This window comes from Scyliorhinus canicula, chromosome 8, assembly GCF_902713615.1.
Source record: "Scyliorhinus canicula chromosome 8, sScyCan1.1, whole genome shotgun sequence".
Classification (NCBI taxonomy): domain Eukaryota; kingdom Metazoa; phylum Chordata; class Chondrichthyes; order Carcharhiniformes; family Scyliorhinidae; genus Scyliorhinus; species Scyliorhinus canicula.
Window position 1 is genome coordinate 193778991 of NC_052153.1, and position 22731 is coordinate 193801721.

The following is a 22731-nucleotide window of genomic DNA, read 5'->3' on the forward strand; positions in this document are numbered from 1 at the left end:
TGAGGCCCTTCATTACATGTTTTTAAGGTAAAGATAGATAGTTTTTTGAAGAATAAAGGGATTAAGGGTTATGGTGTTCGGGCCGGAAAGTGGAGCTGAGTCCACAAAAGATCAGCCATGATCTTATTGAATGGTGGAGCAGGCTCGAGGGCACAGATGGCCTACTCCTGCTCCTAGGTCTTATGTTCTTATGTAAGCTGACATGGAGCTGCTGAAAAGGGCTCCGTAATTACTCCTTGCAGACTTTCATCTTCCAACACCATAATAATACAAAAGTAAAGGTAAAGAAGCTGCTGGAGAAGATACTGAGGGATAGGATCTATTCCCATTTGGAAGAAAATGGGCTTATCAGTGATAGGCAACATGGTTTTGTGCAGGGAAGGTCATGTCTTACCAACTTAATAGAAATCTTTGAGGAAGTGACCAAGTTGATTGATGAGGGAAGGGCTGTAGATGTCATATACATGGACTTCAGGAAGGCATTTGATAAGGTTCTCCATGGTAGGCTGATGGAATAGTGAAGTCTCATGGGATCTAGGGTGTACTAGCTAGATGGATAAAGAACTGGCTGGGACCAGGAGACAGAGAATAGTAGTGGAAGGGAGTTTCTCAAAATGGAGAACTGTGACCAGTGGTGTTCCACAGGGATCCGTACTGGGACCACTGTTGTTTGTGATATGCATAGATGATTTGGAGGAAGGTATAGGTGGTCTGATTAGCAAGTTTGCAGATGACACTGAGATTGGTGGAGTAGCAGATAGTGAAGGGGACTGTCAGAGAATACAACGGAATATAGATAGATTGGAGAGTTGGGCGGAGAAATGGTAGATGGAGTTCAATCCGGGCAAATGTGAGGTGATGCATTTTGGAAGCTCCAATTCAAGAGCGAACTACACGATAATGAAAAAGCCCTGGGGAAAATTGATGTACAGAGAGATCTGGGTGTTCAAGTCCATTGTACCCTGAAGGTGGCTGTGCAGGTCGATAGAGTGGTCAAGAAGGCATACAGCATGCTTTCCTTCATCGGAAAGGCTATTGAGTACAAGAGCTGGCGGGTCATGTTACAGTTGTATAAGACTTTGGTTCGGCCACATTTGGAATACTGCGTACAGTTCTGGACGCCACATTACCAAAAGGATGTGGATGCTTTGGAGAAGGTGTAGAGGAGGTTCACCAGGATGTTGCCTGGTATGGAGGGCGCTAGCTATGAAGAGAGGTTGAGTATATTAGGATTATTTTCATTAGAAAGACGGAGGCTGATGGGGGACCATATTGAGGTCTACAAAATTATGAGGTATAGACAGGGTGGATAGCAAGAAGCTTTTTCCCCCAGAGTGGGGGACTCAATTACTAGGGGTCATGAGTTCAAGGTGAGAGGGGAAAAGTTTAAGGGAGATATGCGTGGAAAGTTCTTTATGCAGAGGGTGGTGGGTGCCTGGAACGCATTGCCGGCGAAGGTGGTAGAGGCGGGCACGATAGGGTCATTTAAGATCCATCAAGACAGATATATGAATGGGCAGGGAGCAGAGGGATACAGATCCTTCGAAAAAAGGCGACAGTTTTAGATAGAGGATCTGGATCAGCGCAGGCTTAGAGGGCCGAAGGGCCTGTTCCTGTGCTGTAATTTTTCTTTGTTCTTTGATTAGTTAAAAATACATGTTTTTTGATTTCTCTTCCCTCTATGGCAATTTAGGTCAATCAATTTATGCACCATGCCCATAGTCTACCCAAAATGACCATGAAATGTTGAGTGAGCAGAGTTGTAGCTGACTGATAGCTACCCTCTTCCAGAGTATTATGTACTGCTAAGCTTACTGGACTTCAAGAAGCTTACTGCCATTATTGAAGTGAGGACAAAATCAGAGAAAGTAGTTTGGCTGCTGCCCAGCCCCCTCCCATAAGGTTGTCTACATGTTTGTCTTAATATTAAATCAGATGTCAAATAAATTGATGGTTTTATTAGCAAGGACACAGTTTAATGTCTTCCTGACTTTGGGGCCTCACGGTAGCATGGTGGTTAGCATCAATGCTTCACAGCTCCAGGGTCCCAGGTTCGATTCCCGGCTTGGGTCACTGTCTGTGTGGAGTCTGCACGTCCTCCCCGTGTGTGCGTGGGTTTCCTCCGGGTGCTCCGGTTTCCTCCCACAGTCCAAAGATGTGCGGGTTAGGTGGATTGGCCATGCTAAATTGCCCGTAGTGTAAGGTTAATGGGGGGATTGTTGGGTTACGGGTATACGGGTTACGTGGGTTTAAGTAGGGTGATCATTGCTCGGCACAATATTGAGGGCCGAAGGGCCTGTTCTGTGCTGTACTGTTCTGTTCTGACCACAACCATACAGATCAGATGGATCCTGAGACTTTTTCACCCTTCCCATTAGTTCAAGGACAATTATAATACCCATCAGGATGGGAAGCAATTTGATGTTAGAAATGTTTGATCAGGATGGAGATGCAAGCACTACAGTCTTGGGTTCATACAACCTCAGAAAATTAAATTAATAATTTGTTCCCCGAAACTGATGAGTAGGATGAGAATAATTACATTTCTAAGCATTGACTGATTGAGATATTTATTCCACACTTAGGCACACAGCTCACCTTGTCTTCGCAAGCCTCATCCAGGATTTCAAGCGCTTCTGAAGAGATGGTTTTATTTTTATCATGCAGCTGTGTCACGAGTAATTCTATGCCCCAGTTGCTGAAGAACTCCACATTGGCACGTAGCAAAACCCGCAAGTGTTTTGTTGCATACAGCCTGCAGTTCTACACAAACACACAGCATTCAGACCAAAACTGTGGTGAGCAACAGGAAACGTCTCTGATCTAATCTAGTCTACCCAACTCAGAAATAATACAAATCAAGAATATGTTGCCTGCCGGCGGAGACCCGCTGATTTCATTGCAAAAGTGATTCCCTAGAGAGCAGACACCACAACTGCACAGGCACAATGGACTGAATTCTATGGTCTATGCCAGAGACATGGAATAAAAATGCATTCATGTTCCCCAACTCATTCTCAGTGTGGAGCTGGCATTCACTGCCCATCACTAGTTTTTCCTGAAGTGGCGGGGTGGGCTACTTATTTAAATGCGGAATGTAGCAATTTGATACGACTGTCATGATTTCAGAGGGCAGTTTAGTTTCAAACCACATTCACGTGAAACTGAAGTCACATTAGCCCAGACTAGATCAGGAAGTTGAGACTGCTGCCTTACTTTCCATGGTGAAGAATCTTTCACTTCAGAGTGATCAAGCCTCCTTCTGGCAATGAATGGGAGGAGGGGTGCCAAAAGAATCCTTTCCAGACATCCATCATTAAGGATGGCACACAGGGTGTTAGAGGGAGGAAACGGATCTCAGGTCAAGGCACTCAAACATTATTGACAATTTACAGAATAAACTGGAGTCTACAATTACATGCATGCATGTTGTCACCCATCCAGTATTCTCTCTGCATCAACATACATGCAAAATCTGGGACATAGAATTAGAAAGGTCAAAGAACAAAAAGTACAGCACAGGAACAGGCCCTTCGGCCCTCCAAGCCCGTGCCGACCATGCTGCCCGTCCAAACTAAAATCTTCTACATTTCTGGGTCCGTATCCCTCTATTCCCATCCAATTCATGTATTCGTCAAGATGCCCCTTAAATGTCACTATCGTCCCTGCTTCCACCACCTCCTCCGACAGCGAGTTCCAGGCAGACACAACTCTCTGTGTAAAAAAACTTGCCTCGTACATCTGCTCGAAACCTTGCCCCTCGCACCTTAAACCTATGCCCCCTAGTAATTGACCCCTCTACCCTGGGGAAAAGCCTCGGACTATCCACTCTGTGCTCCTCATCATTTTGAAGACCTCTATCAGGTCGCCCCTCAACCTCCGTCGTTCCAGTGAGAACAAACCGAGTTTATTCAACCGCTCCTCATAGCTAATACCCTCCATACCAGGTAACATCCTGGTAAATCTCTTCTGCGCCCTCTCCAAAGGCTCCACATGTTTCTGGTAGGTTGGCGACCAGAATTGAACACTATACTTCAAGTGTGGCTCAACTAAAGTTCTATACAGCTGCAACATGACTTGCCAATTCTTATACTCGATGCCCAGGCCAATGAAGGCAAGCATGCCGTATGCCTTTGTCTACCTTCTCCACCTGTGTTGCCCCTTTCAGTGACCTGTGGACCTGTACACCTAGATCTCTCTGATTTTCAATACTCTTGAGGGTTCTACCATTCACTGTATATTCTCTACCTGCATTAGACCTTCCAAAATGCATTACCTCACATTTGTCCGGATTAAACTCCATCTGCCATCTCTCCGCCAAAGTCTCCAAACGATCTAAATCCTGCTGTATCCTCTGACAGTCCTAATCGCTATCCGCAATTCCACCAACCTTTGTGTCGTCCGCAAACTTACTAATCAGACCAGTTACATTTTCCTCCAAATCATTTATATATACTACGAACAGCAAAGGTCCCAGCACTGATCCCTGCGGAACACCACTAGTCACAGCCCTCCAATCAGAAAAGCAACCTTCCATTGCTACTCTCTGCCTTCTGTGACCGAGCCAGTTCTGTATCCATTTTGCCAGCTCACCTCTGACCCCTGTGACCTCACCTTTTGTACCAGTCTGCCATGAGGGACCTTGTCAAAGGCCTTACTGAAGTCCATATAGACAACATCCACTGCCCTACCTGCATCAATCATCTTTGTGACCTCTTCGAAAAACTCTATCAAGTTAGTGAGACACGACCTCCCCTTCACGAAACCATCTGCCTCTCACTAATACGTCCATTTGCTTCCAAATGGGAGTAGATCCTGTCTCGAAGAATTCTCTCCAGTAATTTCCCTACCACTACGTAAGGCTTACCGGCCTGTAGTTCCCTGGATTATCCTTGCTACCCTTCTTAAACAAAAGAACAACATTGGCTATCCTCCAGTCCTCCGGGACATCACCTGAAGACTGAGGATCCAAAGATTTCTGTCAAGGCCTCAGCAATTTCCTCTCTAGCCTCCTTCAGTACTCTGGGGTAGATCCCACCCGGCCCTGGGGATTTATCTACCTTAATATTTGTGAAAACGCCCAACATCTCATCTTTTTGGATCTCAATGTGACCCAGGCTATCTATACACCCTTCTCTGGACTCAACATGCGCCAATTCCTTCTCTTTGGTGAAAACTGATGCAAAGTATTCATTTAGTACCTCACCCATTTCCTCTGGCTCAACACATAGATTCCCTTGCCTATCCTTCAGTGGGCCAACCCTTTCCCTGGCTACCCTCTTGCTTTTTATGTAGTGTAAAAAGCCTTGGGATTTTCCGTAACCCTATTTGCCAATGACTTTTTGTGATCTCTTCTAGCCCTCCTGACTCCTTGCTCAAGTTCCTTCCTACTTTCCTTATATTCCACACAGGCTTTGTCTGTTCCCAGCCTTCTAGCCCTGACAAATGCCTCCTTTTTCTTTTTGACAAGGCCTACAATATCTCTTGTTATCCAAGGTTCCCGAAATTTGTCGTGTTTATCCTTCTTCCGCACAGGAACTTGCCGGCCCCGAATTCCTTTCAACTGACAAAATGTCCCAAATGTCAGATGTTGATTTACCCTTGAACATCCTCCCCCAATCTAGGTTCTTCAGTTCCCGCCTAATATTGTTATAATTAGCCTTCCCTCAATTTAGCACATTCACCCTAGGACCACTCTTATCCTTGTCCACCAGCACTTTAAAACTTACTGAATTATGGTCACTGTACCCGAAATGCTCCCCTACTAAAACGTCTACCACCTGGCCTGGCTCATTCCCCAATACCAGGTCCAGTACAGCCCCTTCCCTAGTTGGACTGTCTATATATTGTATTAAGAAGCCCTCCTGGATGCTCTTTACAAACTCTGCCCCATCCAGGCCCCTAGCACTAAGTGAATCCCAGTCAATATTGGGGAAGTTGAAGTCTCCCATCACAACAACCCTGTTGTTCTTACTAGTTTCCAAAATCTGTCTACCTATCTGCTCCTCTATCTCCCGCTGGCTGTTGGGAGGCCTGCAGTAAACCCCCAACATTGTGACTGCACCCTTCTTATTCCTGATCTCGACTCATATAACCTCACTGCCCTCTGAGGTGTCCTCCCGTAGTACAGCTGTGATATTCTCCCTAACCAGTAGCGCAACTCCGCCACCCCTTTTACATCCCCCTCTATCCCGCCTGAAACATCTAAATCCTGGAACTTTTAGCTGCCAATCCTGTCCTTCCCTCAACCAGGTCTCTGTAATGGCAACAACATCATAATTCCAAGTAATAATCCAAGCTCTAAGTTCATCTGCCTTAATACCTTTAAGGGTATGTGAATTAAGTATGTACAACCCTTCTCCCCATGTCTGTGTGGGTGTCACCACCACAACCCAAAGATGTGTACGGTAGGTGGATTGGCCACATTAAATTGCCCTTTAATTGGAAAAAATGAATTGGGTACTTTAAATTTATTTTTTAAAAAGATGCACAACCCATACAAGACATCTGTTGAACAAATCCAATCGTACTTACATCGGTACCTGACGTAAGAATTTTAGACAAGATAACCCTGGACAAGCCATCTCGGCTGTAGTCTAAAGTGGAGACAGTTAGCTTTAGCACATGGTCATAGTTCTTCAGAGAGCAGAGGCTGAGTAAACTGTGAAGAGAGGGGAGAAATTAAACAATGTCACCATCAAACGTCTGCACAGGCACAACATTCAGCATCTCCCACATACCTCGACAGAATTAATTTAAAACCCCACAGATGGTTTCCACTCAATCACATATTTTACCTCAGTCATTCTACCCAGTGCTGTTGATACATTGCCCTATAGAGGCTGTCTATTTTGCTGCATCAGGAAAACTGTCAAATTATGTACAAGGGTCTGATTTTGTTATCGCCCTTAAAAATGGTAGAGGGGATCCAGATGCTCATGTCCCGCACCAATTCGTTTTTTGGATTTGATTTATTGTCACATGCACCAAAGTACAGTGAAAAGTATTTTTCTGCAGCCAAGGGAATGTACACAGTACGTGCATAGTAGACAAAAAGAATAATCAACAGAGTACATTGACAAATAGTACATCGACAAACAGTGATTGGTTACAGTGCGGAACAAGGGGCCAAACAAAGCAATTACATGAGCAAGAGCAGCATAGGGCGGCGTGAATAGTGTTCTTACAGGGAACAGATCAGTCCAAGGGGGAGTCGTTGAGGAGTCTTGTAGCTGTGGGGAAGAAGTCGTTCCTATGTATGATGTGCGTGTGTTCAGACCGTGATGAAAGGGTCTGGTAGAAGGCAATGCCTGGGTGGGAGGGGTCTCTGGTAATGCTGTCTGCCTTCCTGAGGCAGCGGGAGGTGTAGACAGAATCAATGTGGAGGTGGCAAGCTTGTGTGATGCGTTGGGCTGAGTTCCCAGACTCTGCAGTTTCTTGCGATCTTGGACCAAGCAGTTGCTATACCAAATTGGATGCTCTCTATCGCGCATCTGGAGAAGTTTGAGAGAGTCGATGCAGACATGCCAAATTTATTTCGCTTCCGTAGGAAGTAGAGACGTTGTTGGGGTGTTTTGACTGTTGCATCAATGTGAGTGGACCAGGACAGACTGTTGGAGATGGTGACCCCCAGGAACTTAAAGCTATCGACCATCTCCACTTCGGAGCCATTGTTGCAGACGGGAGTGTGTGTCGTGCTACGCTTCCTGAAGTCAATGATCAGTTCCTTGGTCTTTCCGGCATTTAGAGAGAGGTTGTTTTCGGTAAACCATTCAACTAAGTGATTTATCTCCTTTCTGTAGTCTGATTGGTCGTTGTTTGAGATACGGCCCACCACAGTCTTAGCATCCGGAAACTTATAGATTGAGTTGGAGTTAAATCTTGCCACACAGTCATGTAAGAACATAAGAACTAGGAGCAGGAGTAGGCCATCTGGCCCCTCGAGCCTGCTCCACCATTCAGTGAGATCATGGTTGATCTTTCCTGGACTCAGCTCTACTTTCCGGCCTGAGCACCGTAACCCTTAACCCCTTTATTCTTCAAAAAACTATATCTTTATCTTAAAAACATTTAATGAAGGAGCCTCAACTGCTTCACTGGGCAAGGAATTCCATAAATTCACAACCCTTTGGGTGAAGAAGTTCCTCCTAAACTCAGTCCTAAATCTACTTCCCCTTATTTTGAGGCTGTGCCCCCTAGTTCTGCTTTCACCCGCCAGTGGAAACAACCTGCCCGCATCTATCCTATCTAGTCCCTTCAAAATTTTATATGTTTCTATAAGATCCCCCCTCATCCTTCTAAATTTCAATGAGTACAGTCCCAGTCTACTCAACCTCTCCTCGTAATCCAGTCCCTTCAGTTCTGGGATTAACCTAGTGAATCTCCTCTGCACACCCTCCAGTGCCAGTACGTCCTTTCTCAAGTAAGGAGACCAAAACTGAACACAATACTCCAGCTAACACCTTATACAATTGCAGCATAACCTCCCTAATCTTAAACTCCATCCCTCTAGCAATGAAAGACAAAATTCCATTTGCCTTCTTAATCACCTGTTGCACCTGTAAACCAACTTTCTGTGACTCATGCACTAGCACACCCAAGTCTCTCTGCACAGCAGCATGCTTTAATATTTTATTGTTTAAATAATAATCCCGTTTGCTGTTATTCCTACCAAAATGGATAACCTCACATTTGTCAACATTGTATTCCATTTGCCAGTCTCTAGCCCATTCACTTAACCTATCCAAATCCCTCTACAGACTTCCGGTTTCCTCTGCACTTTTTGCTTTACCACTCATCTTAGTGTCGTCTGCAAACTTGGACACATTGCACTTGGTCCTCAACTCCAAATCATCTACGTAAATTGCGAACAATTGTGGGCCCAACACTGACCCCCGAGGGACACCACTAGCTACTGATTGCCAACCAGAGAAACACCCATTAATCCCCACTCTTTGCTTTCTATTAATTAAACAATCCTCTATCCATGCTACTACTTAATCCTTAAAGCCATGCATCTTTATCTTGCGCAGCAACCTTTTGTGTAGCACTTTGTCAAAGGCTTTCTGGAAATCCAGATATACCACATCCATTGGCTCCCCATTATCTACCGCACTGGTCATGTCCTCAAAAAATTCCACTGAATTACTTAGGCACGACCTGCCCTTTATGAACCCATGCTGTGTCTGCCCAACGGGGCAATTTCTATCCAGATTATTTGCTATTTCTTCCTTGACGATAGATTCCAGCATCTTCCCTACTACCGAAGTTAAGCTCACTGGCCTATAATTACGCGCTTTCTGCCTACCTCCTTTTTTAAACAGTGGTGTCACAATTGCTAATTTCCAATCCGCCAGGACCATCCCAGAGTCTAGTGAATTTTGGGAAATTATCACTAGTGCATTTGCAATTTCCCTAGCCATCTCTTTTAGCACTCTGGGATGCATTCCATCAGGGCCAGGAGACTTGTCTACCTTTAGCCCCATTAGCTTGCCCATCACTACCTCCTTAGTGATAACAATCATCTCAAGGTCCTCACCTGCCATAGCGTCATTTCTATCAGTCACTGGCATGTTATTTGTGTCTTCCACTGTGAAGACCGACCCAAAAAACCTGTTCAGTTCCTCATCTCCCATTATTAACCCTCCCTTCTCACCCTCTAAAGGACCAATATTTACCTTCCGAATAGTTTGATACCCTCGGATATTTAACTCCCAGTCTTGACCATCCTTTAACCATGTTTCAGTAATGGCCACTAAATCGTAGTAATTCACGATGATTTGCGCCATCAACCCATTTACCTTATTCTGAATACTACGAGCATTGAGGTAAAGTACACTTATGTTGGCTTTTATACCTCTGTTTTGAATCTTAACACCTCGATCAGTAACCTTCCTAGGTTATATTTCCTCTTAACTTTTCTCCTAATTTCCTTGTCGTTGAACCCATATCTTCATGTAACAACCTGCCACGTTGCTTACGATTTATGTTTTTACTTCCCGTTTTATTCCTTTTATTATTGTGTGTATAGGGAGTACAGTAGAGGACTGAGCACACATCTTTACGGGACCCCTGTTGTGGAGGAGGTGACGTTGCCTATCCTGACAGATTGCGGCCTGTTGGTGAGGAAGTCAAGGATCCAGCTGCACAGGGAGGGATCAAGTCCAAGATTGCAGAGTTTGGTTATTAGTCTTGTCGGGGTAATGGTGTTGAAGGCAGAGCTGTAGTCTATGAACAGCAGTCCTAGGTAGGTGTCCATGTTGTCGAGGTTCGAGTGTCGATTGTAGAGACAGGGAGATAGCATCTGCTGTGGATCAGTTGTGGTGATAGACAAACTGCAGTGGATCGAGACCATCTGGGAGGCTGGCAGTAATCCGTTTCATAACTGGCCGCTCGAAGCATTTCATGATAATAGACGTTAGGACCACTGGTCGGTAATCGTTGAGGCAGGCTACCTTGTTCTTCTTTGGTGTTGGCATTATGGTGGTCTTCTTGAAGGAGATGGGGACCCCAGAGCAGAGGAGTGAGGTGGTGAAGATATCTGCGAATACACTCGGCAGCTGATCTGCGCAGGTTCTGAGTGCTCGCCCAGGGACTCCGTCGGGGCCCATCGCTTTCCGGGGTTTCACTTTCAAGAAGGCAGCTCTTACCTCTTGAGGCTGTAATAGTGGCTATGGGTGTGTCCAGGGCTGTTTGGGGCGGGAGGCACTGATACAATGGCTGACTGCTCAAAACGGGCATAGAACTTGTTCAGATCATCAGGTAGGGATGCTCTAGCCCCAGATATTCCGCCTGGCCTTGCTTTTTAGCCTGTGATCTTATGTAGGCCCTGCCATAGACGTCGTGGGTTAGTTTTGTTGGCCTCGGGCTCTAGTTTGAAGCGGTATTGTCTTTTTGCATCCATGATGGCTTTCCGTACGTCGTACCGGATTTCTTATATAGTTCTGAGCCGTCAGCCTTGAAATTCTCCGTCCACAACTTCTGCAAGGAGTGAGCCAGGGTTCCAATTGTCTTCTTTGGTACACAGTCCTCGACATACTTACTGATGAAGTCTGTGAAGGTGGTTGCGTACTCGTCCAGGTTAGCTGCCGTGACCTTGAATATGGACCAGTTCACAATTTTCCAACAGTCACGGAGGATGTCCTCAGATGCCTCGGGTCAGCACTGCACGGTTTTCTTGACTGGCTCAGCACGCTTGAATTGCTGTTTGTAAGCCGGAAGTAGGAATACCGACTTGTGGTCGTATTTGCCAAAGTGAGGTCGGGGAATGGAGCGGTAGGCACCTTTGCTGCTCGTGTAGCAGTGGTTCAGGGTGTTTGCACTTCTGGTGGGGCAGGAGATATGTTGAGGGAGTTTAGTTAGAACCTTCCTGAGGTTGGCCTGGTTGAAGTCTCCAGACATGACTGTCAGGGCTTCAGGGTGATTTGTTTCTTGGTTGTTGATGGTGGAATGTAGTTCAAGTGCTTTCTTCATTTCTGCCTGGGGTGGGAAGGGGCTGGTTTAGCTCACCAGGCTAAATCGCTGGCTTTTAAAGCAGACCAAGCAGGCCAGCAGCACGGTTCGATTCCCGTACCAGCCTCCCCGGACAGGCGCCGGAATGTGGCGACTAGGGGCTTTTCACAGTAACTTAATTGAAGCCTACTCGTGACAATAAGCGATTTTCATTTTCATTTCATGTAGACTGCTGTGATGAGTACAGAGGTGAATTCACGTGGGAGATAGAAGGGGTGACACTTCACGGTTAGGTATTCGAGGTCTGTGGAGCAGTGGTACGCTAGGGATACCACATCCGAGCAGGAGGTTTTGATGAGGAAGCAAACACCCCTGCCCTTCGACTTGCCTGAGGCCATCATGCGGTCCATTCGGTGGATTGAAAAACCTTTGGGTTGGATGGCGTAGATTGGTGTGTCTCTGGGAGCTAAGTCTAGGGTGGTAACTCATTTCCAGCAGATCCCATTTTTGCTGGCAGTGAGAGGCTTGAATTGCAGGCAGGAAACCTGAACTCGACACTAATTTCAAATTGCCTTGCTAAGTTCAAACAGACCCCATTTTTCTTGTTCCAACAGCCTTAAGATGCAGTGCTGGAGTCAGAAATTGATAAATGGAGGCGCAAATGCTTTTGAAGGGCGGTTAAGTGCATGAAATTCTTTAAAACCGCAACCCTTTAAACATGGAAACAAATATAGGTACTAGCTGTCAGAGTAAAAAAAAAAAACCATTTGCTGCACTGCATTGATCGACAGGGCATCTGGGGTAGCTTAGAATAAACTATTACCATTTGTTTCCGCAGTTTTGATAGACTTTATTATTGACATTTTCCAAGGGCTCCTATTAGGGCTGAGCTCATTATGAATGCTTGGCTAAGTTTCAAAAGTTCCAAACCACATAACACGGTAGAGGGACTGATTTTACATTCTCATAGGTAGTATTGAGAGGCTATTAATGGTTAGCTGTCTTTTATGAGGTTACAGAATCACAGGATTGTTACAGCAGAGAAGGATTCCATTCGTTTCATTGTGTTTGACTCAGTAGTCCCAAGGAGCAATTTATCTAGTGCCGGTCACCCACCTCTCCCGGTACATTCTTCCTTTTCAGCAAATAATCCACCACTCGAATGCCTTGATTGAACCTGCCCTCAATACGGTCAGGCAGTGTATTCCAGTTCCTGATCACTCACTGCTTGAAAACATTTCTTGTGTCTCCATTGCTTCTTTTTCCAATTACCATAAATATATAACCCTCTGGTTTTTGACTCTTTCACCGATAAGAAAAGCTTTTATCTATTGTTGTCCAGACCCCTCATGATTTTGAACATCTCTCATCAAATCTCCTCTTAACCTTCTTTTCTCCAAGGAAAATAGTCCCAACTTTCCCAACCTACCTGCATAACTGAAATTTGTCATCCATACCATCAATATGTTTCCTAAAGTGTGGCACCCATAAGACATTGGGGCAGAATTAGGCCTCTCAACCCATCGAGTCTGCTCCACCATTCAATCATGGCTGATATTGTACTCATTCCCATTCTCCTGCCTTCTCCCCATAACCCCTGATCCCCTTATTAATCAAGAACCTATTTGTCTCTGTCTTAAAAGACACTCATGTGATTTGACCTCCACAGCCTTCTGCGGCAAAGAGTTCCACAGGTTCACCACTCTTGACGGAAAAAATTCCTCCTCATCTGTTTTAAAGGATCGTCCCTTTAGTCTGTGATTGTGTCCTCTGCTTCTAGTTTCTCCAACAAGTGGAAACATCTTCTCCACGTCCACTCTATCCAGGCCTTGCAGTATCCTGTAAGTTTCAATAAGATACCACCTCTTCCTTCTAAACTCCAACGTGTACAGACCCAGAGTCCTCAACCGTTCCTCATACGACAAGCTCTTCATTCCAGGGATCATTCTTGTGAACCTTCTCTGGACCCTTTCCAAGGCCCAGCACATCCTTCCTTCGATACGGGGCCCAAAACTGCTCACAATACTCCACATGGGGTCTGACCAGAGCCTTATATAGCCTCAGAAGTACATCCCTCGTCTTGTATTCTAGCCCTCTTGACATGAATGCTAACATTGCATTCGGCTTCCTAACTACTGCCTGAACCTGCATGTTAATCTCAAGAGAATTGTGAACAATAACTGCCAATTCCTTTGCGCTTCTGATTTCCTGAGCATTTCCCCATTTAGAAAATAGTCTATGCCTCCATTTCTCCTTCCAAAGTGCATAACCTCCCACTTTTCCACATTGTATTCCATCTGCCACTTCTTTGCCCACTCTCCGAGCCTATTCAAGTCCTTCTGTCCCTCTACAGATCTTTTTATCACCTGCAAACTTAGCAACAGTGCCTTCAGTTCCTTCTTCCAGATCATCAATGTAATTGTGAAAATTGTGATCCCAGCACAGACCCCTGAGGCACACCACTAGTCACCAGCTGTCATCCTGAAAAAGACCCCTTTATCCCCACTCTCTGCCTTCTGCCAGTCAGATAATCCTCTATCCATGCCAGGATTTTACCATTAACAGCATGGGCTCTTAATTTATTTAACACTCTCCTATACGGCACCTTGTCAAAGGCCTTCTGGAAATCTAAATAAATCACAACCACTGGTTCTCCTTTGTCCAACTTAGCTGGACAGAATGCCCAGTTGAGGCCAAACCATTGTTCCATACAAGTTTATAACAACATTCTTGCTTTTATACTTTATGCCCCTATTAATAAAGCCTAGGATGTCGTATTAACCACTCTTTCAAACTGTCCTGCCATCTACAATGAGTTATGCGCACATAAACCCATGACCCCCTGCTCCTTGCGCCCTCTTCAGAATTTTACCCACTATTTTATGCTGTTACTCTGTATTCTTCCTACTAAAATGAATTACTTCACACTTCACTGCATTGGTTTTCAGCAAAATTGTGATGGAGGGATTCAAAAGGGAATTGGATCATTATCTGAAAAGAAAAAATGACAGTGGCACTCGGTGAGTTGCGCTTGTAGACAGCCAGCACTGATACAATGAACCGAATGGTCTCCTTCGGTGCTGTAACCATTCTATGAAATTGTTGGGCTATTGACAGAAGAATAAAATGGAAAAAAATAATTGAACAGGAAAGACCTAACATTTGGGGTTTGACTATTTATTGATGGATGTTTGGTTAAATCCGGTGTTTATTTTGAATTTAACATTTTAGATGTGACCCCTCCCTCATTCAGCTGAGGACTAGATTTCTGGCATTTCTGTTTTATGTATTTATATTTTAAACCTTCAAATTCACATAAACCACAACTTACCATTGGAACATGCTGCATTTCTCCAAAACCTTGACCCCGTGCGGATGGGAGGAGAGGGTGCCAATGATCAGAAAGTAGTGCTGGCTGAGGGTGCTGAGCAAACCGTTGTTCTGCAGGCTTCGCTCGTGTTTCAGGCCAGAGGAAGGGGAGAGCCATTGTACAATGTCTTTCACCAGCTCCTCCAGGTATGTCTGACCATCCTGTCACATTATGGAACAAATAGAAAAGGAAAATGAGCTCTCAGTCGGTCTGGAATTGTAATATCTAGAAAGCTGCACCATCAGTCAGAGGTGAAACGCTTGCTCATTCCATCATCCTCTCATACCTAATGGTAATTTGGAATTTTAGAAATGAAGATTTATTCTGTAAGGACTGGTAACACTCAACATGTATGTATAAGAGTGAATTGCTAAACTAAAGTTGGCAGATGTGCTAAATATTCTACCTCATCTGGGAATGCTCACAGTTCTAGAGAACAGAAAAAAGATGGTTGTTCCACATATGATACCTCCCCCTGGTCGCCTCCAAACTTTTACGCCATCTCACTATTCCTGCGTCGTTAAATTTTGTTGATACCATGGACACGACTCTGCATTTTCACCTTGTCCCTTTAAAAACACTGTCCTTGAAATAAAAGATCTTATGCAGTAATCCTCTTTCTGCATCTTAACTGTATTAAAGTCATAACACCACCCTGAACTTCAACTCACTTTCTCAGGACCTTCAAACTCAAAACTCCTCTCACCTCCCTTAATCTTCCCATTCATTGGGTGGGGGAGGCAGTGGCATAGTGGTACTGTCACTGGGCTAGTAATCCAGAGATGCAGCACAATGCTCTGGGGTACCGGGTTCAAAACCCACCATGGCAGATGGCGAATTTGAATTGAATAATAACCTGGAATTAAAAGTCTAATGATGACCATGTAACCACTGCTGATCGTCATAAAAATCCATCTGGTTCACTAATGTCCTTCAGGGAAGGAAATCTGGTGTCCTTACCCTGTATGGCCTACACATGACTCCAGACCCACACAGCGATGCAGTTGACTCTTGACAGCCCCCATTGAAATGGCCGAGCAAGCCACTCAGTTCAAGGGCAATTAGGGATGAGTTAACGATCGACGCCCACATCCCAAGAATAAAAAAATTAAAAATAGAAATGATTCTCTGGAAAAAGTTCTAAGTTGGTAGCGAGCGGGAATTGCCACAAGCTTCCCGGTGCCTGGCCCAGTGAGGCTGGCAACGTAATTCAACGTTAATTGATTGATTGATAGATATTTACTGTCACATGTACCAAAGTACAGTATACAGCAGTATTTTTCTGCTGCCAAGGGAACGTACACAATACGACATCATAGACAAAAGAATAATCGACATTGTACACTTGACAGTTGTATATCAACAATAGCGGTTACAGTGCGGAACAAGGCCAAACAAGAGCAGCATAGGGCATCGTGTATTGTGTTCTTACAGGGAACAGATCAGTCCAAGGAAGAGTCGTGGAGGAGTCTATTGGTGTGGAGAAGAAGCTGTTCATATGTCTGGATGTCCACTTAACGAAGCCTCACGGGGTTCTCGTTGCAAATGAAGGCTTGCCAGCTGATTCAACAGGACGGCACTCTCCAGCCACTCGCTGTGGTGGAGTGAGGAGGGCCAAGCACGTTGAGGATCACGGAGGGTGGTGGGTGAGGGGTGGGTGGACGTTGAGGGAGTAGCACCTTTGGGAGTGGGGTATTGTACAACACATTAAACACCCTTTTGCACAACCATTATATGATGCCTCTGTTACATCCTTTCACAATGCAGGTTGATCTCTGGACCGTTTGCCCATTTCTCCAGTCAACACACCCTCTCGCACCCTCTGGCCCTGGACACGTCACTGAAGCTGTGTCCCATCCCCTGGGGGTTCGGATGTTGTGTCTGTGGTGTTGCCTCCCACATTGTTCAAGCACAGTGTCTAGGCATCACTGTGTGATTGGCATGCTAGGCAATGCTACGTGGCCCGCCCACCCATGGGAATCCACTTGGGTTGTGTGGTGCTCACTTAACCACGATTTCCAATTCCCTGTTGGCAATAGCCTTCAGCCGCACGGCCAGAGGCCTCAGCATTCGGTTGGGGGGGGGGGGGGGGGGGGGGGGGAGGAGTTAATGGGTGGTCGTTGGAGCAGACGGGCAGGGACAAGGGTTGCCCCTAGGATATGTATACTTGATCCAGGGGTTGGCATGATGGTGCCACACGCGGTTGCCCCCCCTCCCCCCCCCCCCAAAGGCAGCACCTCCTCCCCTCACCCATCCATGGCGGCCCACCCTTACAGAGGGGCCCCCAGCAGTGGGGATGGCAATCCCAGAGCCGCCGAGCCCGTTGACTGTAAGCAAAGATGGCTACTGCCCTTCTCGGATCCCCACAGAAGCCCTTGTCAGGTTCACCTTTTTGAAAAAGAGTACTAAGGCAGCGGCATGGGCACTTATTGGGGAGGCCGCTGAATGACGGGGACTATTGGATATGGGGTGGCTCCTGTTAATTGTATGTGAATTGGGCTTAAGTGGTGATAATTGGTTTCTCGCCTCGTTATGGCGAGATGCAGCTTTCGCCTTTGGGAGCGGGCCGGTTGCATCACAGTGTTTGCCGCCTGTCGCGGATCTCGTTGTTGGCCTCTCCCGCTATTCACCGGCCTCATTTTGCTTGAGCAAGAGCATAACCAGGCCAGAGAATCACGCCCATTAACTCTGTTTCCCTTCCAACGATGCTGCCATATCTGCTGAGTTGATCAAGCACTTTGTTTTTATTTCAGATTTCCAGTATCCACAGTATTTTGCCTTATCAGAGTGTTCTACAACCCATAGACTTTTAAAACCCAAATCCCAAAGCACGACATCTCAACTAACTCCATACTTTCTGCAACTTCCTTCAATCTGAAATATGGCTCTGGTCTCCCCAATTAGCAGACTCTTTGCATTGCAGCTATTTTGTGAACACAATGCTGTTCACATCCAGAATTAGAAAGTCCAAGTTCCTGATTTCCCTCTACAAAAATCATTTGTTGCATGGGCAGAATAAGAAACTGGCAGACTCACCTCGTTAGACTCAAGTAGGAACTCTGTGAACTGGCAGCCCACCACAGTCAGCTGCTTTCCCATGGCGTGGTCCAGCTCCATGTTGGCATACAGCTTACCACTGGGCTTGTAAAAATATAGCAATCGGCGCACAAACCTAAACAAACAGGAAAGATAAAAGCAGTGATGAATGTAAGGCAAACAACTGGGTAGACAGAGAATGAGGGAAAGACACTTCCTTTAAATTCAGCAAACTAAGGTTATAGAGTTGACAGAGGGAATTGTTACTTTGTGAAAGTTTCAAACAGGGAGACAAGTTAAATTAAGTTCAGAATAAGCAGGGAAGTCTGCTCGTTTTTTAATTTCAAGGGTAATTAAAGGATAGAATAAGTTCCCAGTGAGGACAAGGTAAGGTAGGTAAGGTAGAAATATGTTGAAAAGTTATTTGAATATGTTTCTAGAGTGAAGGGGTTGAGGTGTAGCCACCTGGGGTGGCCACGTCCCGATTTCAAAATGGACACTTGCAAAGAGTACTGGGAAAATTGGACAGTACTAGGAAAACAAGCAGGTGCAAGGTTTGCCTGTGGATTGGAACTTGCAGCTCCCAGACAGAACTGATACTACAAGCCATTAGCACAGTAATGAGGTATCTCCGGGGACAAAAGAGAAACATTTAAGCATTCGGTACCAGGGCAGACTCCGCGGTGCCAGTGGATACTAAAACAAAGGCAGGCCAACGGTCACTTATGACCCGCCCAGTGATCAAGCAACGACCCCTTTATTGGAGAGAATCAATACAAATGATTGGGATATGGTCCAATTAATTGGGGCCAAGTTCAGGGCCCGCCCAAAAGAGCCGAAACCCTTTGGGGTATAAAGAGGAGTCCCCAAAGACAGATCGCTCTCTTCTTCACCTTCATCTTGGCTCTCAGCGACGAGAGACCCGCCAAGCACCAGCCAAGTAAGTCTAAGGTCAACGCACGCTACTATTCTATACCAGTTCGAAGCCAGCAGTCTCAGAACCGGACAACGGTCTAGTAGCTGTAGTTTAGTGAGTAGAGTTTGTGCATGAGTAATAATTGACTGTATGTGTAAATAAATGTGCATTGATTTCAAGCTTACTAACTGGTGTATTGAGTCTTTGATCAGTATTCGGTTTTGAACCTTGTGGTGGTATCAAAAAGATACCTGGCGACTCTTGAGCAAAGGTAATTAAAACAGAGCAAATTAAGGAAAGCATAACGAGCAACATTTACTGGTGACTCCGCCGAGACTCGACTTAGAAGTGGCCCCACCACTCCGAGAGAACCCAAAATTTGAATTAGAGATCCAATTGGAAACAGAAAAACCACAAGTGTTTGAGCAATACTGATCAAGCCTCCAGAATTCGGAAGTGTGTTAATGCATGCATACTAACAGGGATCTAAGGTGAACCTGAGAGATTTTGTTGCGTAAAACTGTCGAGAGTTTTGTAGGCCGGAAATTAGCGTAAGCCATACCCGTGTTTACATCACCGCTTTATCACCCCCTGTTCCAAATTCAGTAGAGAACCCAGAGATAGTAAAGATGGCAATGAACGCAATGGAACGCCTTATGAACCCCCAGGAATTTGAGGTCGCAGCGACCAGTGGAGTAGGACAGTGTCCCGTTTGGGAAGAGGAAATTAGGAAGTACCTCAAATACCGCTGGAGTCAATTCTGCGCTAATGAGGAAACAGGTCCCGGGATTACAGGACATACTTGATCCACAACAGGAGCTTGGGAAAAGCTCGCAAGCCGATGGTAATTGTGTCCTGTCTGGCACAATTGCGAGGCACAGAGGAGGTCGTTCGGACGCTCCGTAAAGAGATAGAGGAGAGAGATAGAACCAGTAAGGTAGACCTGAGCGAGATTGAGAAGGAGAATAAAGATTTGAAAGAGAAGTTAGCGGCAAAAGACAGAGAGGTGGATGATGCCAAAAGGGCACACCAGTCTTGTCTGCCGCACTTAAGCAGCTTCCAGACCCAGTATGACAAGGCCTACCAGGACACACAACGTGCGGTCTTGGTAAGACAGGAAACCGAGCAGCAGGTAGAAGCATTGCAGAAACAGTTCAATGACTTAAAAGCAGCCCTACGAGCACTCTATGCTTCCACAACGGAACAAAGGCAGAGCTCCGTAGACCACGTAAAGTGCCGGAAGCAAATTGCAGAATTGCAATCCCTGCTTTCAGTTCAGAACGGATTTCAGAGCACATTTGGACCCCAATTAGACCAGGAAAACGGCCCAGATTGGCAGGAATTAAACGAAACAGCCCATGGATACATACATGGAACATGTACGCAGGAGAAACCCCAGAAAAGGAGAGCACCCCAACCCCCCACTGAACAGGCAGAACACACCCCCATGAACCCGGTAACCACACACCGCAGGGCCGCAGCAGAAGGAGAAGCAGATTTTCTGTACACAACCCCCTTAACCGTGACCCAATTACGGGACACGTGTGATAAAATTACACCGTTCCTCCCCACTTCAGACCCCCACCAATGTTTCGCGAAAGTTAAACAGCAGGCCACCATGTACGGCCTGGACGAGAGAGAGCAGATAAAGCTCACAGTTTTAAGATTCGACCCTTCAGTCGTGGCAGCCCTTCCCAACCCACAGAATGTAGGAGAAGACACCCTAACAGAGATGCACACAGCGATCCTTGATGCGATCGGCTACAACAGAGGAGACCCGGTAGGAGGCCTAAACAGATATAGGCAAAAGAAAACAGAGCACCCCACAGTGTTTGCTGGATGCTTGTGGAGTCACTTCACAGCAGTTTTTGGAGAATTAGCCCGCGCCCATTTGTCCGCAGATAACATGGCAAAATGGACTCGAATCTTGGTCTCCCATGCAACAGAGGCAGGACAGAGAGCTTGCGCGAATTATGCCCCCTCAGATGAGGCCCACAATGAGAAATGGGTTTTGAAAAGGTTGTCCCGCGCTTGGGAGCAATCCTTTCACAGCAAAACCACATTTAAGAAACCCGAGGAAGAGCAGGCAGATGTAGACATGCATACAGTTAAAGCGCACCAGAACCCTGCATGGGTAAATGAGTAGGAACAGCCCACCCCAGCCCAAATCATAGGAGTGTTATAACTGTGGACAGTTAGGACACTTTGCACGAGAGTGCAACGCACCACAGAAACAACAGAGAGCCCTAAACAGGAATAGGGCAAAGCCTATACATAGTGTTAGCGCTCGTTCAGACAATGGAGACATGAACGGCACAGACTGACGGTGTTCGGGCTCCCCAACTTGGATCTGCGACACCCTTTGGGATAAATCCGGTCAACCGGTCGTAGCAGGCAAAATCCGGGGTCAGCCCGTAGAATTTCTTTGGGACACAGGAGGGTCCCGCACCACACTCAATTCCTCCACGATGTTCCAGATGGACACGTGGCCCACATCAGACACCATCACCCTCAGCGGCTTTACAGGTCACTTACAACAGGGACACATCACAGCCCCTGTAGCAATATAAATCAATAACATAACCACGAAGCACCCCATAGTGTTAGTTGATCTGCCCCACACAGAACATATTTTAGGGATCGATTTCATGAGCTCCCACAACCTTTCCTTTGATCCAGTTAACAAATGTGTTTGGAAAATGGCAAAGGCATCACGAGCCCCCGCCACGCTCACAGTAGGAGAATATGTAAACTGGATTAGCTCAGTAGGAGGCTACTGGTTCGACCCGCGAACCATTAGTGGAGACAAACAGTTAGGGCAGGCCTGCAAGAACACAAAGCAGCATTTGCACAGCACAAGCACGACTGTGGCAGAATGGCCTGCTCTGTGCAGATTACAGGTCCTGACCCCAGACCCCAGAAGCAGTACGGATTTCCCCAGGAAGCAGAGGGAGAAATCTCAAAAGTTATAGATAGCTTGTTAGACCAGGGCGTACTGAGATCAGTAGCCTCCACTAATAATGCCCCGATTTGGCCCGTCAGGAAACCAGATGGATCATGGCGACTGACCATTGATTACCGTGAACTGAACAAAGTAACCCCAGCAGCAGCCCCCACCGTAGCCACAAGTCCCGTGACCATGCTCAAGCAGAGATTCCAGTCACGATTCTTTACAGTATTGGACATTAGCAATGGCTTTTGGTCCATTCCATTGGCTAAAGCGTGCCAATACAAATTTGCCTTCACCTTTAAAGGATAGCAGTATACGTGGACGTGCCTTCCACAACTCACCCTCCATTTTCCACCGACAACTGACAAATGGATTAGCAAAATTTTCCCGCCCCAAATGTCTGGTATGTAGCCGATCTGCTACTACAGACAGACACAAAGGCAGAGCACATTTCGCTTCTCGCAGAACTCATAGGACTCCTAAAAGAAATTGGCTGTAAGGTAAATCCCCAAAAGGTACAGATTTTGGAAGAAAAAGTGATATACTTGGGAACAGTTATCACACATAGTAAACGCGAGATCGAGCAAAAGAGAATTGACTCGATCGTCAAATTGCTCCTTCCCCACAATGTCTCAGCCCTCCGGTCATTTTTAGGACTGGTTGGCTACTGCTGAAACCATATTGACGGTTTCACCACTAAAGCAGCGGCCCTACCTGACCTTTTCCAGAAGCAGGCACCTTAGTGCTAGTGGCGTGGATGGGGCAGAGTTTGTAAGGAGCATCCAGGAGGGCTTCTTGAAACAGTATGTGGATAGTCCAACTAGGGAAGGGGCCGTACCAGACCTGTTATTGGGGGAGGAGCCCAGCCAGGTGGTTGACGTTTCAGTAGGGGAGCAGTTCGGGAACAGTGACCACAATTCAGTAAGCTTTAAGGTACTGATGGATAAAGATAAATGTAGGTGAAAGTGCTAAATTGGGGGAAGGCTAATTACAACAATATTACATATG

General features: G+C 46.0%; 1 protein-coding gene across 1 annotated transcript in view; it reads right to left on the reverse strand.

Annotated features, from left to right (window-relative positions):
* The window catches only part of rictora (RPTOR independent companion of MTOR, complex 2 a), a 266098-nt gene that overhangs the window by 60206 nt on the left and 183161 nt on the right, over nt 1-22731 (reverse strand). The window contains exons 20-23 of the mRNA XM_038805955.1: nt 17858-17993; nt 14783-14982; nt 6535-6661; nt 2599-2763 (exon numbers count right to left, since the gene is read on the reverse strand). Coding sequence (XP_038661883.1) covers nt 2599-2763; nt 6535-6661; nt 14783-14982; nt 17858-17993 — 628 coding nt within the window. The remainder of the gene's footprint in view (nt 1-2598; nt 2764-6534; nt 6662-14782; nt 14983-17857; nt 17994-22731) is intronic.